This window comes from Mus musculus, chromosome 2 (genome assembly GCF_000001635.26).
Source record: "Mus musculus strain C57BL/6J chromosome 2, GRCm38.p6 C57BL/6J".
NCBI classification, from domain to species: domain Eukaryota; kingdom Metazoa; phylum Chordata; class Mammalia; order Rodentia; family Muridae; genus Mus; species Mus musculus.
This window is the reverse complement of record NC_000068.7, coordinates 125496309-125511434: the sequence shown is the minus strand read 5'-3', so window position 1 is coordinate 125511434 and position 15126 is coordinate 125496309. Positions and strand designations below refer to the sequence as shown.

At 45.7% G+C, this 15126-nt stretch overlaps 1 protein-coding gene across 4 annotated transcripts in view; it reads left to right on the top strand.

Annotated features, from left to right (window-relative positions):
• Positions 1 to 4949: 4949 nt before the first annotated feature.
• The window catches only part of Fbn1 (fibrillin 1), a 205892-nt gene continuing 195715 nt past the window's right edge, over positions 4950 to 15126 (top strand). The window contains exons 1-2 of one of the 4 annotated variants that reach the window (XM_006498747.1): positions 4950 to 4976; positions 5646 to 5995. In XM_006498747.1, the coding sequence (XP_006498810.1) occupies positions 5832 to 5995 (164 nt within the window). In that variant the 5' untranslated portion in view covers positions 4950 to 4976; positions 5646 to 5831. Of the gene's footprint in view, positions 4977 to 4996; positions 5097 to 5143; positions 5307 to 5645; positions 5996 to 15126 lie in introns of those variants that run through there. The other 3 variants (NM_007993.2, XR_866221.3, XM_011239290.3) reach the window with 3 other exon arrangements.

The following is a 15126-nucleotide window of genomic DNA, read 5'->3' as shown; positions in this document are numbered from 1 at the left end:
CAGTGAATGGCCTCAAAATTCAGAGGCTTCAAGCACTCCATTTTAATTTTTTCATAATTTCTGTGGATCACCATTCAGGGCACTGCTCCGCTAATTCTTTGGTTCTTACACGTCCATTAGCTAGGATTACAGTGACATCTGAAGATGTCTGAGCTCCTCCGTGTGATCCTTAGAAGGTTGTGGAGTGGGAACTTGTATTCTCAGAGACTGGTAGCTTTCAGTTTTGTGTTCCTGGGATTCTACAGGTCAATTCACTGCAGAGACAGCCATCAGTGCAGCTGAGAGGAAGAGTGGGAAGGGAAGGGAGAAATGGAATTCAGAGTCTGTAATTTAATATGAAAAGTGATATCCCCTCACTTCTGCCACACTGGAAGAGAAGACACTCAGTAGGTCCAGCCCATACTCGGGAGAGGGAATTACCCCAATGGCATGAGCACCTGGGTGGGATTTTTGGAGGCCATTTCGGAGGCTGCTACACAATGACTTTGGCCCTGGAAGGAGTGGGTGGAGGCATCCAGCAGGAACTTGGACATCTGCACTGGAAGCTCCAGGGACACTCTGGGGTGGAGATACAGATCTGGGACTTTGTTATAAGCAGGGGGTGAAATCATGGGAATTGATAAAGTCAGCAAGGAAAAAAAACATTTTAAAATATCCACTAATTACTAGTATCCACTAATTACGGTTGGGAGAAAATTGAGATTGAAAGTAAAAACAGATGTAGAAAAAGATAATGTTGCTAAAGGAGACTGCTTGTCACTCCCGTCTTAACGAGATTTTCAGATTGCCCAAGACAGCAGGTTAGGGTATGCATTTCCTGGTATAAAGAAACTTTCATTAGGATCCTGAAATAAAGTTCATTCTCTATTAAAATTATTTAATGTAGGTGACTAATTGAAGCCCAGGGGAAATCGTGTGTTGTTTGCCCTCTGTCAGTTTGAGCACAGTGGTCATAATGGATTCCAGATCTTCCAGGTCTTGGGGATGGAGACAATGAATGTCCTCGTGGTGTGACTAATCATGGTCATTTAAGAAATGATGCCCACGGGTCCGCAGTAGCCTGCTGCCCTTCATGAACACTCAGCCCAGGGTGTGTCCCAGAGAAGGATGGGAAAATACCTCATCTGTCTCCTCTGGCCCCGAATCTATCCTCCCTTTCTGCTTTTGCCTCCTGCTCCTCTTTTGTGTCTGGGATATTCTTCCAAGATGGTTCTGTGCAGCCAAACCCTACCCTCCTTTCAAGGCACTACCCAAATCCCATCTCGTCCATTAAGGCTTCCAGACCAGAGCAGTCATACCACTCCACCCAACCCTCTCCCCTGTGGACGCCTTGCTTTGGTGACACCCAGCTCTGGGATGATTCTTCAAACCATTTTCTGTGCTGGCCTTTGTCTTGCAGGCCAGGTAAATGGTAAACTTTGCTGATTGGAGACCCTCAGTCCAAAGGTCTGTTTTGAGGCCTGTGAGCTGTAAAAAGTTATATCACCTTCCCATCATTGAAAAAACCTCAGCAGAGTGCTTCATTGCCTGTGAAAATTAAATGGAGCTCAAGTGTCAATCAAGTTCCACAGATAAAATCTGAGTTTTGCCTATAAAATGCTTGAAGTACTCGCCTTTGCCTCTTGGCTTCCTGCTTGCCGTGCTTGGAACTTTGCAGATATGGTCTCCTTCTGAGAGAATGAGAAGTGCCCTGGAAAGGATTTTTAGGGGCGTCTGCAAGATCTACCCTGGTATGGCACACAGAGCTGGTGTTTAGTAAACATGGGTTGAATGGTACCCAGGGAGGGTGTGTTTTTAATTTGTGATGGATCCAGTGTTACATCCCTTCTTGCTGGCCAGGCCTCTTCTTTACTTTCCTCTGCTGTTGGGCTGGTATCTGTTATGTCTGGTAAGAAAAAAAAAATGACAGGCAATACCAGGGTGGGACCCAGAACTCATCAAAACACAAGTGAAATGAGACTGGGAAATGGAGCTGTTGTTTTGGGTGGAGAGGAACTGTTTGCTTTGGGGGATTGAGGTAATGAAAGCTATTTCAATAACATAATTCAACATTTGTACATGCTCTTTGCCAGAAGTATGGCTAGGCCAACCTCACCCAGGGACCCCCATCTGCAAAATGCGAAGGCTAAGTCTGAAGCGAGAACAAATTCTCCCCTCTGTTCAACAGAAGACAAAACTACATAGACCCTGTGGTTATGACCATGTAAGATGTGACATAGGGACAAGGACTCATGAGAAATGGAGAAAGCGTTAGAATGGCGGGATTATAGGGAAAGACTTAAAAGTTAAGTAGTCAAAATGTTTGATAAAGAAAAGTTCTGGAAAACGATGGCAATATAGTCTCATCTTTGGTGAGGTGGTTAGAAGAGGGTGCTTTACTTTGGTCAAATTGGCTAATGAATAGCTAAGTAATAAAAGGTAGAACACATGGATACATCATTCAATGGCTATCAGTCAACTTACACTTATGTTCATCTCCACAGCCAAGATTCACTTCACTCATTCTTAAGAAAGCAGTGGGGCAACTGAGGCACACCAAGGCTCTGTCAGTGGCTGCAAATGTGTGGGTGTCTTTCTTCAGTACAGAGAATAATAATGGAGTGGGTGAAAAATGGGGTGAGATTTTGAAGCTGTCATCATATCACTCCCCAGGAAGGAACTCCATTGGCTCTTTCAGTTATATCTATGGTTCTCTTTTGTAGGAAAAGCTGTTCCATGTGGAAGTCCAGGGGAGGAGAAACTGAAAGCGAAAGGCAGGCTGGAGGACTGCCGCAGCCCTTGCCAGCTCTCCACTTGCTGGGGAGAACTTGGTGATCATACTATGAGATAAATGGAACCCTTACTGGGGTTTGCTCTGTGCTACCTGGACAAAGCCTTCCGAGGGCCCTGCGTTCAGTCGCTCTGTTCCATTATGTTGCCAAGGAGCAGCCTCCAGGAGACAGGGGACAGGATCACATTGCCTCTTGCATACCACTTGAATACAGAGAAATCAGGCAGTTTCTAGATTGCACAGTGGGTTCAGAACAGCCTGATACACAGAGGTCAGACCAAAGTCCTCCCTAACCCCCAGAAACCTTGCTTCTGCCGACCATGGGACTATGGTTCCTCGGTTTGGACCCCTTTCCCACCTTTAGTAATATCCCTACCACCCCTTTGGATTTGTGGGGATCTTTGAAAAATAGCCATGTCAATGTCCACCACAGACTTTAAAAAACTGGGTCCTTGCCTATTTCTTTTTAAGTTCCTAGAACTTACTGTGTATCTATAGTTAAGAACTTTTGCTCTTTCTAAGTCGCCATGGTGCCTTAAAAGGGTTCAATGATACTTTATCAGGGAAGCCTCCTCTATTGGCCCTAGCCTATGTCTAGTCATGGTCACATACATCATCTAAGCAGTGCCCCGTGTTTGTTGGCATGTAACATATGAGCTACTATTTGTTTCAAGCTTGCCTTCCCTGTCGATCACCTGCTGTGCAAAGGGACTGAAACTCCTGGCTTACTTGCAAGTGATTCTGATTCATCCGTGGGCCAGGTGGCACAAGTGTTCAATAGCTACTTCTTCAATGAATGGTTCTTTATTTGACGACATTTGGAGTATATGTGCTCACTTGTGCGCATGCGTATGCCGAGTACGTTGGTCAGAGGACACATTCAGGAGTCTTTCCTTCCTTCTGCCAGGTAGTTCCTGGTGCTAGAACGCACGTTACCAGGCTTGGTGCTTTATTTGCTCAGAGCCATCTCCTGGCCCTCGAATGAATACCTCTTTTCTCACCTGAAGATGTAGGACGGAATCTCCAGTTCATGGATCTGTTAAGAGGATTTTTTTTTGAAAGTAAGACCTCAATTAAACTAGATAATATATTTAAATAATTATGAATTTAAATCAGTGTTTAAGTCTTCCTATTCAGGTATCGAAGCAGTGCAGTGAGTCCATTATCATGAGGCGTGGTCCATTTTGAAAAGAAGATGGAGTTGATAACATGCCTCGATCTCTATAATCTCATATCCGGGCACAAGATGTTGAAAACAAGAAAAATCCGGGTCAACAAGATGCGTGCATTCTTAGGGTAACTGTGTGGAAAGTGACAGTTGGTGACTGGAGTCCCTGGTCCCTGCGGTCGAGCCCGATGTGGATTTCAGACACCCCCACCCCACCCCAATCCCATGCATGTGTGTGTATGTGCTCTCTGTATAGTGTGTACACATGTGAAAATAGGGTTATTTTAGGAAACCCCATTCCTAACTGAGAGTTGGGCGGGAGGATTGTCTGAAACCCAAATCACAGGCCCCCACATCACAGACTGAGACTTTCGCAGCCTCTTCATTTAGCCTAGGTGAGTAGCTTGACCTGAGCCTCGGGAGAATTGCTCCTCCAGCGGGCTCCTGACACTGGCATGCCCCTTTCGCCGCCGCTAACCTGTTGGCTGGCTCAGTGGTGGTGGCCTCACCACAAGCCCTGCCTGAGCCTCGGAGCCTACAATTTCTCCTCCCAGCCAGACAGCAGAAGACTGGGCTGAGAAGCGAGGGCCACTGCCACAGAGCCCCTTTCCAGCCAGGGCCTCCTGGGCCTCGTTGGCCAAGGTGTCCAGCATGCGTTCTCCGCGCAGGTGGCCCAGCTCTCCGTGCTTCTGATCGCGGGAATCTCGGGTCTGGACCTCTCAGCCGCAGGCAGATCGGTCTAAACCGCTACTCCACCTCTTCCCATTCCCTCTCTTCCCCACCCTGGGACGGAATATCCCAGGCCAGGCAGGACTGGATCACCTCCGCCTCCTCCCAGGGCACTGATCCTGCGAATGAGGGAGGCCCGGGTCCGGGCGGTGGCTGGCAGAGGGGAGTGGAAAGGGAGGATAGATGGGGCCGGGGGTGGGGTGGTGATGGGGGGAGGTGGGGAGGGTGTCATTTTCTTTTTCTTTCTTTCTTTTTTTTAAAAAAGTATTTCTCTCGCGAGAAACCGCTGCGCGGACGATACTTGAAGAGGTGGGAAAGGAGGGGGCCGCAGAGTTGGGGCAGAGACTGTGGGTGCCACAGGCGGCCACAGCTGGGACAGCTGCGGAGCAGAGCAGCCACCGCCGCCTGAGAGTCCGAGCCGCTAGTCCAGTGGGTCTCATGGGGTCCCGCCAGGGTCGGGCGGCAGGCGGGTGGCTGGAGGGCCGTTTGCGCGGCATCCAGGGCAGGAGGCCGGGCAGGGTGAGGGGATGTCTCGAGCATCTGCAGCTGGCCCTCTCTGCCTGACAGCTGCAAGATCCGGGACTGCAGTGCCCTGCTCCACGTCGGATGCAGGGGACTGGCGGGGTTGGCCATGACCCGGTATGTGGGCGGAGAGGACCCTTTTTGGAGAGCTGGGGCGTCAGCCGTCACCGCGCGCAATCAGTGCCATTAAGACCGTGTAGGCAGTCCGCTCGCGGGACGCCTGGGCTCCCTAGGGACACGGTACTTGGCGCCGCGAGGCCACAGGGTCCGCGGATGCCAGTCGCCGGGTTCTGGCTCTGCAGCTAGTTGGGATCGAGTGGTCCTCGTTCCTCCGAGTAACTGCGCCACGCGCAGGCGGCGCGCGGTCTGGGCTCGGCACCGGGGACTGCGAGCTTTCAGCATCCCGGAGCCCTGAGTGTCTCACCTCCCCGCCTTGGGGACTTGTCTGTGTTGCAGGACAGGCAGGGACTACCCGAAGTGGGAGCAGTCCCTGGAGAAGAAAGCTGTAGGACCCAGGCCGGGGACCTCTCTGCATCAGGACAGCCGGACAGTGAGACAGCGGGACCCCGGAGACTCGGGCCGCTGGAAGGCGCGGCGGCGGCGGCGGCGGCGGCGGCGGAGCGAGTGGCGGCCGGCGGCACCATGCGGCGAGGAGGGCTGCTGGAGGTCGCGCTGGCGTTCGCCCTGCTCCTCGAGTCCTACACGAGCCATGGGGCGGACGCCAATTTGGAGGCTGGGAGCCTGAAGGAGACCAGAGCCAATCGGGCCAAGAGAAGAGGCGGCGGAGGACACGATGCGCTGAAAGGGTAAGGGAAGCTCCCAGCTGCTTCGGTGTGCCTCCCCTCGCCCTTCTTGGGACTTTAAGATCCACAGCAACTGACAGGGCAGGTTCTGGCCCGTAGAGGACCCTGGGTGAGATCCCCGGGAGACAGCCTGGAAGTGCCAAAGTTACTCGGTCATCAACTCTTGTTCAGATAACTCGCCTTGTTCCTGGCCCAGAGGAGAAGTCCTGGCTGGAGGGAATCCTGGGCCATTGTTGAAGCAGATTTGGGGAGGCGAGAATGGTTCCTTGTGGAAGAAGGGGAGGAGCTGAAACCCAGAGAAAGGGAGAAGCCCACTGCTTCTGCTGCTTACCAATTCCAGTTGCAGGGAGAAGTGCTTTTCCCGTGTGGGCATCAGCTATTTGGGAGGCATCGCTGAAAGGGAAGAATCCAGAGACTGAGATGAGATGCGTGGTCAGGAGATGGTCCTTCCTTTAAGTCATTCTCATGAAAACCAGAGCTGTACACTCGCGTTCAGACACCTACCCTGGAAGTTTGTAAGGCAGAGGGTTTTGAACACTAGTGTCCGGCCTGCGTGAGCTCTGCATGCAGCTGTGGCTGGCTCTAAATGGGTGTTCATGCGGTATCTTCTTGGAAAGCCCTGTACTATCAGCTTCCCATGCCCTAGTGTTGCAGCTGGGATGACTTAAATCGGTCAGGTTGGCTGTCTAAGGCTTGGCAGTTTCCGGAGCTGAAGGAGATGGAAATAATTCCCCTAAGAGTTTTTAATCGTTTAAAAAGGACAATCTCTGAGATTAAGTTGGAGTCTCTATTAGAAGTGGTAAGATAGAAATAAACGGCCACAGTTCTGTCCTTTGGAAGAGCCTGCTCAATGATTCAAGCGAGTGCACATGCTGAAGTTTCTTGTCATTCTAGGGGTGCATTTTTCCTGACTTGATAAGAGTTCAGTAAATGGGTGGAAAATTGATTTTAATGTTCTCAAGAGGCCTTTGTTTGGTTCAGCATCTTTCTTTCAAAAATCTATTTCTGCTGCACAAGATCATCTTAGTATCTATTGTGATGGCATTGCTCATATATATGCCAATATAAATGCATATATATATATATATATATATATATATATATATATATATATATGGAGGGGGAGAGAGAGGGAGAGAGAGAGAGAGCGAGGGAGATCTTTCACTCTGGGTTGCAAGTCTTAAGGCCAGAGTTTTGCCGGATCTTAGTGTGCTTCTGTTACCAATTTGCATGTCTCTTTTTGAGAAGACAACCTGACAAACAGAGAGGTGTCCCTTCTCTGCTGACAGAGCTGCACTTTGCCACACCATTGGGTTTCACATGAGCTTATGAATATAGAGTTATTGTCTGTACTTCTCCTAGTGCCTGATCTGACAGACTCCTGTCCATTGCAGTTTTTAAAAGATTTTATTTATTATAAATAAGTGCACTTTTGCTGTCTTCAGTCACACGAGAAGAAGGCATCAGATCTCATTACGGGTGGTTGTGAGCCACTATGTGGTTGCTGAGATTTGAACTCAGGACCTTTGGAAGAGCAGTCAGTGCTCTTACCCGCTGAGCCATCTCTCCAGCCCCCATTGCAATTTTTATAAATCTTTTTTTAAAACACATAGTATTAGTAGAACAGCTACTATGAGTATTCCTAGCTCTTATGATATTTTTAAGGTTTTCTGCCTCTATTTCTATGTATGGCTGTGGTAAAATTACTTTAAACGATATACAATTAAAAGTACTTCTCTCCTGCTTTTTATATACATTACACATTTTTTCTAACAAAATTATAAACATATATACATATCCACATATGCAGCACATATATATACATATATACATATATGTTTGAACATATGTATGTGCATATGTTTTACTACATGGATGTGCTGTATATAATATGTGCCTTCACTTTTTATATATTTTCAGTGTATCTAACTGTTAACTTATGTTCTTTTGGTTTGTAGAGTCCCATGATATGGTGGCACAGGTCTCAAATAATGGTTCTTGAGATTATAGTAAATCTTTCACTATTAACAACATCTTTCTGTGTAATTACATGTCTATGCATAAGCTTATATGTGATCCAAGTAGAACTGCCGGATCAAAGTTTTTCCTAGGTTCTCAACACACCCATTCAGGTGCTTATTTTGAAATTTCTCTTTGCTCACTGCTATTACAGTCTCACATGAAGAGTCTCTCAGCCATGGTCTGCTGTGTAAACCATAAGAAGAGCAAACTATGCACGGTGTTTGTCCAGTTATAAGGTTTCTATTTGTCTTCACTAACGTGTGTAGTTCAAAGCTACCTCTAACTACGCTGACACCTGCTCATTGTGTGGATGGGCGTGCTGGGTTTCTGAAGTGGAGGTGGTTTGTAGTCCCCAAGGCTTATGTGAAACACAGGTGATGACTTTTGACACCTCGCTAATAATTTACACACTGATGTCTGTCATGGGCTGTCTGCTTGCCCACACCCAACTCCCTCTGCTTTTCCTCTGACATGATGGTACCAGCTCCAAGTCCTGCGTTCTTTTCCTATCAGGTGTCTCTTGCTGTGCAAACTGGAGAACCTGACCCCCACTAGGCATGCCACCCAAGTCTGTCTCCTCTCCTGATTCCCATTGCAGGTGTTTTCTTCCCTTTTTCTTCTTGCTGGGCAGCAGAAGTTTTTCCACTGTGGAAATTTAAGCATCCTCAGTCCCCACCCCAACTTTTGCTATGTTTTCTTGGAACAAATTGCCAATTATTGTTTTTAGGGGAAAATGTCTTTCTTTTCTTTCTTTCTTCCTTCCTCTCTCTCTCTCTCTCTCTCTCTCTCTCTCTCTCTCTCTCTTTCAATTAAAAAATATGGTGATTCCCCATTTGCTCAGTAAAAACCATGTTTCCTCAGAAACATTTTCCTCAGAAACATTCCTCAGAAACATTTTCCACAGAAAATTTGAATCTGTATTTATTTTTATATTATACTTATTTGTTGTATGTATTTGGGCAACACAGTGTGTGTGTGTGTGTGTGTGTGTGTGTGTGTGTGTGTGTGTCCAGAGGGCAACTTGCAGACATTGAATCTCTCACTCCTTCATTAGGTTCTGGGTATTGAACTAAAGTTGTCACATTTGGCAGTAGGCACCTTTGCCCACTGAGCCATCTCACTGGCCCAGAGTTTGCAAGCGTAAAAATAATTTTCAAATAGTAAATGCATGTAGTAGTTTTCTTTTGCATGGCCGTATGTAAAAAGACTTGATGAGAAATAACACAGTCATAACTGTGGGCATTTCAGTTCGTAAGAACTTTTCTCAGCTAAATTTTAACACCAGGATTGGGTAAAAAGTGGAAGATGGCTCAGTAGTACACACCCAGCATCACCAAGGACAACAATAGCAAGAAAAGCAACAAGCCAGCCCTAGTTGGAAAGAGGAGTTACACGCCCTTTCTTTATGATGGCCTTATTGCTTTAGTGCCCAAATAAGGAAATATTACAGTTTTATGCCAAAGGGAGACATTCCTTAGTCTGAAACTCCTTTTCCCAAGTCTCCAGTAATAGGGAATGAGTCTTGTGTCCTTGTTGCTGGTTCTTGATAGACTGACAGGTAGACAGGCTGACAGGTTGACACAGGCTGACAGGTTGACTGATAGAATGACAGACTGACACAGGCTGACAGGTTGACTGACAAATTGACACAGGCTGGTAGGCTGACAGGTTGACTGATAGACTGACAGATTGACACAGGCTGACAATCTGACAGGTTGACATATTGATAGGATGACAGGTTGACAGGCTGACAGGCTGACAGATTGATAGGCTGACAGGTTGACACAGGCTGACAGGTTGACAGGTTGACATGTTGACACAGGCTGACAGGTTGACACAGGCTGTTACAAGCTGACAGGGTGACAGGCTGACAGACTGACATGTTGACAGTGACAGGACTCCCATGTGTTTTGCAAACTTTGTCACCCTTCTCATGATTCTTTTTGGTCTTTGTTTATTTCTTTACATTGTCCAGAGTTTTTATTACTATAAAAACATATGGAACAGCTCATAGTCAAGGTAGATTATGTGATGGCAAATTCCAGAGATTAATTACAGAACTGAGTTCCTAATGAAGTTTCATGGGAATAATGAGGCTTTGAAAAGCCTGTTTAACTCATAAAGACAGTGTTAAGACACTGTCTTTTGTCGTCACATTTATGAGCAGAGGAAGCTAATATATTGGGACACAAGTTAAAAAACAGATTTTCTTAAGCAGAAGGCTTATGTAATTCCAATTTTTAAATAAAAAAGATAAAATATTTGACTTTTCATCTATGCCTTTAGGGCATAGAGAGTTTAAAGAAATGAGTAAGCTATTGGTATAAATGAATAAAAACACACATCAACATACAGCGTCACAATTTGAGAGTGCACAGCAATGCAAGTCTAGACAAACCTTCAAGCTTTTTTTTCTTTTCTTTTTTCTTTTCTTGGAGACAGGATTTCTCTGTATAGCCCTGGCTGTCCTGGAACTCACTCTGTAGACCAGGCTGGCCTCAAACTCAGAAATCCACCTGCCTCTGCCTCCCAAGTGCTGGAATTTAAATTATGTGCCACCACTGCCTGGCACACCTTCAAGCTTAACTGGAATTTTAAATAATATTGAAAGTTTCCTTTGTTGAAAATCATAGCATTATACTAATAACCCATAACTACTCCAACAAAATGCCAAACAATTAAAATATTCATTCAAAACCAAATAGCTTACTGGGACACTCTGGAAGCTTTAGCTTTGGTTTTTACTGTGAATGCTTTTTTGGAAGACAAGTAAACTATTTTAACAACTCCTTTGATTCTGGGCACTGCCCAGCAAATGGGCTTATTTTAATAAAACTCTTCGAGAAAGCTGAAATCAATAATAAATCAAACACAACACAAAAAGTCTGTGAACATTTATTGTTTCATGATTATTATCCCTCGTGTGGTCACATATATGGGTGTGTGTATTCTTGGGTGTGCAGGTGTACGTGTGTGTTTGTGTGTGATGAGGGGTGGTGAACCGGCACATGTATGGATAGAGGTCAGAGGTCAGCTCAAGGCATCATTTCTCAGGAGCCATCTACCTTGTTTACTGAAGCTGGGGTTGTTCTCTGGTTAGACTATGCTGACTGGCCAGTGAGCACCCGGGATTGTCTGTCTCTGCCTCTCAGGGCTGTAGGGCCCGTTTTGCACTACCTGTCTGGCTTGTTGAGTTGATGTTAGGGATTGAACTGAAGCCCACGTTTTGCTGTGAAGGTCTCTCCCTAGACCCTAGACTCGATTTTCTTTCCTATTAATTTGTAAAATCATCAAAGGCAAGAGTCAAATCATAATATCATCAATCATAACTCATAACAGCACTAATAAAACCACTAATATCATTAAATGAGTTTTAAAGGACCACTAATTCTGAAAGCCTTTATTGAAACCCAGTGTTTACTTAGTTCAGTGGAATTCCAGAAACGTGTAACAACACACAGCTTGGAGGGGCTTCATAGTTTACAGAAGACCAAAAAAACCATTAACAGAAGAACAGCCAAAAACAGAGAGTCTGCTATTAGGCTGAACAACTGCTGCAGCATAGTTCTCCTTGATTTGATGAAGTTAAGCACTGATAAATTCTGCCAAGGACTTTGAGAGAGTGTATTGGTCATCCTGGAGGTGAGGGCAGGGCAGGGCAGGGCAGGGCAGGGCAGGGCAGGGCAGGGCAGGGCAGGGCAGGGTAGGGCAGGGCAGGGCAGGGCAAGGCAGGGCAGGGGAAATCAAAACTACGTGAATATAGTTTCTATTAAGCATGTACCCATTTCACAGCATTATACATTAAAACCATTGTATCTCTAAACAGTGACTTAGGGCCCTATGTAATAATAGTGTATGAAGCATTGCTTAATAAGCATTTATGTGCAGAAACTGCTCTATATATGTTATAAGTACATATATAATTTTCATCTAATTCATGCAGTATTTCTAGGAGAGAGCAGTCTGATCCATCCACTCATCCTGACAAATATAAACAAAGTCTTACTATTCAATTTTTAAAAATTATTTTTTTGTGGTTTTGATTTCTTTCATCAATGGGCTAAGATATAAGATGCAGGGCTAAGTTATTGGTAAAATTCCACTGAAAATTTCTAATATTCTGTAGTAATAGTTCAAAAATCCTAAGTATGGATAATCTTATTACTTAGTTAAATAAAAATGTTTTGAGACTTCAGACAGATATTAATAAACTAGAAAGAATCATAAGATGCCAGTACCATCAAGGACTTGGGTGGTGCATATATTGTTTTTTAATATTAGAGCTCGCATATTTACTAAGGCGGTAGTAACCATCTCAGATATACCTTTCTGTGCTCTCTAGCCTCTGAGCTGATTGTATTACATATTAATTTTATCATCCAGAATCTCTTATTTTCCATTTCTAGGTAGGAAAGCTCTCTCAAGTAGAGTTAAGCAACACATATCTCTTTCCAGGAATGCTGATGTGTAGTTTACATTTTAGCTGGCAAAGATGAATTATGTAAGTATTTGCTTCACTTTTTTTGTATAGCTTATCTGCAAACTCACAATTTTTTAATATTAAATGGAAGCAATTATTGCTAAAATAGCAAGCTTTGGTGCATCTACGACAATCATACTTTAGTAGTATTAATTACTCAATTATAACTCCTTACTAGGGAGATTAAACGTCTTTGCACATTTAACAGTTTGGAAAAAACCCCCAAAGAATGTAGAGTTCCATTCATTACCCCAGGGAAATCAACTAGAGTTAGGAAACCTGGCTTCGCAAAACTTTTAACTTAATATTTTGTTGCTTCTCGGCTAAATTAAATTTTATAGCTGGTAAATGTCTTTCTTCAGTCTTCTTGGTACCTTCTTTCCCTAGGATGATCTCCTGGGTAGTTGAAGGTGTATTCTGTTACAGGCCAACAGAAGCATTGTCGGAAAGGGATTGATAAGAAAAGATATCACAGTAAAATTCACTGTGTCTGCAGACTGTGGACTAGACTGCGTTGAGAACGGAGTTTTGTCGACTCATTTGTGCATATGTTACCGCAGGGCCGCCTACTCTGTGCAGCCCCTGAATGACGCAGCTGTGACAGAGGAGATGGGACATCTGCAAAATGGAAGTATTTGCTGTCTGTCCCTTTACAGAGATAGTTTCACAGCCTCTGACTGCAGGAAAAAGGTGGTGGAGAGGTTCATGCCTTGTGTGCTTCACTTCTCTGAGAGTTCTTAGGAATCGGGCATGGGTAGGGGTCAGTAGGTGGTTGTGGATGCTTAGATATGAACCAATTTTGACTGACTGACTGTGCAATGCTAATTATATAAATCAGAGGTTAGAGGAAACAGGAAATGGGCATAAAGAGAAAAGATGAGGGAAGAAGACATAAGGTGAAGAGGATGTGAAGTATTTGGGATGGGGGAGGGGGACAGACACCCAGCACAGGAGGCCAGGTTTGCACTGCACTGATCTACTGGCACCGTTCAGTGTGGTCTGGTTTGCTGCCTTGTGAGCCTGAACAAAGAGGCGATGCTGTTAAGGGCAGGAGAGGGAATCAGAAGAAGTATCACACTCCTCATTGCTGAGAAAAGCTAGGATGAGGAAGGCTCCAAGATGGCAGCAAGGTCAGCTCTGTGGTACGGAAGCAGTGGGGTGAAAGCCATGCAGTGGTGTAAGAGGACCAGAGGCTGGGAGTCTCGGGAGCAATGTGGGGTTCACCGAGAGTAGACTGAGCAAAAGCAGGGGAGTTGGTGATGAAGAAGATGCTCACATTGCTCCAGGTCTAACTGAACAGCTGGTGGGAAGAGATAAAGGAGAAGAGAACCTAGAATGTTCCTACCACATATAAATTAAATTTCTCACACGTTGAAGACATAATAGCTCATACCTCGTCTTAAAAGAAGAGCACACAGGATCACCCTGGGATTCCCATGACTTTTATTCATGGTTTGGTTATCTTTTGCTATTAGGAAGTTGCTCTGAATACCTGGCTTTACAGTTCTGTGGGTCAGCAATATAGACAGAGACTCCCGTGTTGGCTCCTCATAGTGCCTGGTGGTCAGGGTGAGGGACAGCAGGAGGCTCCCATGTCTGAGCTATCTAAATAGAGAGAAATAAAGACATTGGGCTCTGGTGGGGGGTTCTCAGGTTTGTTTTTGTTTTTGTTTTTTTGTTTTGTTTTGTTTTTTCGAGACAGGGTTTCTCTGTATAGCCCTGGCTGTCCTGGAGCTCACTTTGTAGACCCGGCTGGCCTCGAACTCAGAAATCTGCCTGCCTCTGACTCCCGAGTGCTGGGATTAAAGGCATGTGCCACCACGCCCCGCTGGTTCTCAGGTTTTAAAGCTCTCTCATGTAATCTCTGGCCTGGGGCAGTCCCCAGGAGCCATTAAGTATGTTTTTGTCAATGGGAAAACTGAGCCCACCATACACAGCTAGGCTTTGCTCAGGCTGTGTCTGTTGGCGCTGCTTCTTGGTGACATATTGGATCCCCGTGTCCTGAATGTAGGCCAACTCAAATGGCTGCAGACTGGCTGAGCTTGACTGGGCTCATGTGCTCCAAGGGTTGGCTACGTTCCTCAGCCCACTTCCTGTGGTCTCGGACTGTCTTCCATTGGTGGCCTTTCTGCATGATCTCCCCAGAAACAAAGCCAGACTCTCTACATAGTGGTTCTGGGTCTCCCAGGAACACGCACATGGAGGCCACTAGATTTTCTTCAAACCTAGCCTGAAATTATATGACCAGGAATTCCATGGAAGTCACGGGCTTTGCCCAGATTCAAGGACTTGGACAACAGATGCTGCCTTTGTGCTAGAGGAGCAGTGTGTCTCTGCAAGGTAAGGAGGGACTCTTGTGAGCACAGTTAGAGACGAGTGTGCAGATTGAAGCAGTGGGTCTTTGAAAGAGATAACTCAGTACTTTTGGTTTGAATTCTGGTGTGATCTGATCCCTGTTTTCCACTGAGGGTGAGACTGTGATGTGTGGCGTATCTTGCTGCGTGGCCTCGGAGTGAGAATGCCCCATGGATAACATGCCAGGACAGTTCTATTGGACCAGTGTTTAAGAGCAGTATCCCCGCCTCATGCGCAGCTCCCCACTGAAAACACACATGGCCTTCAGAAATGAGAT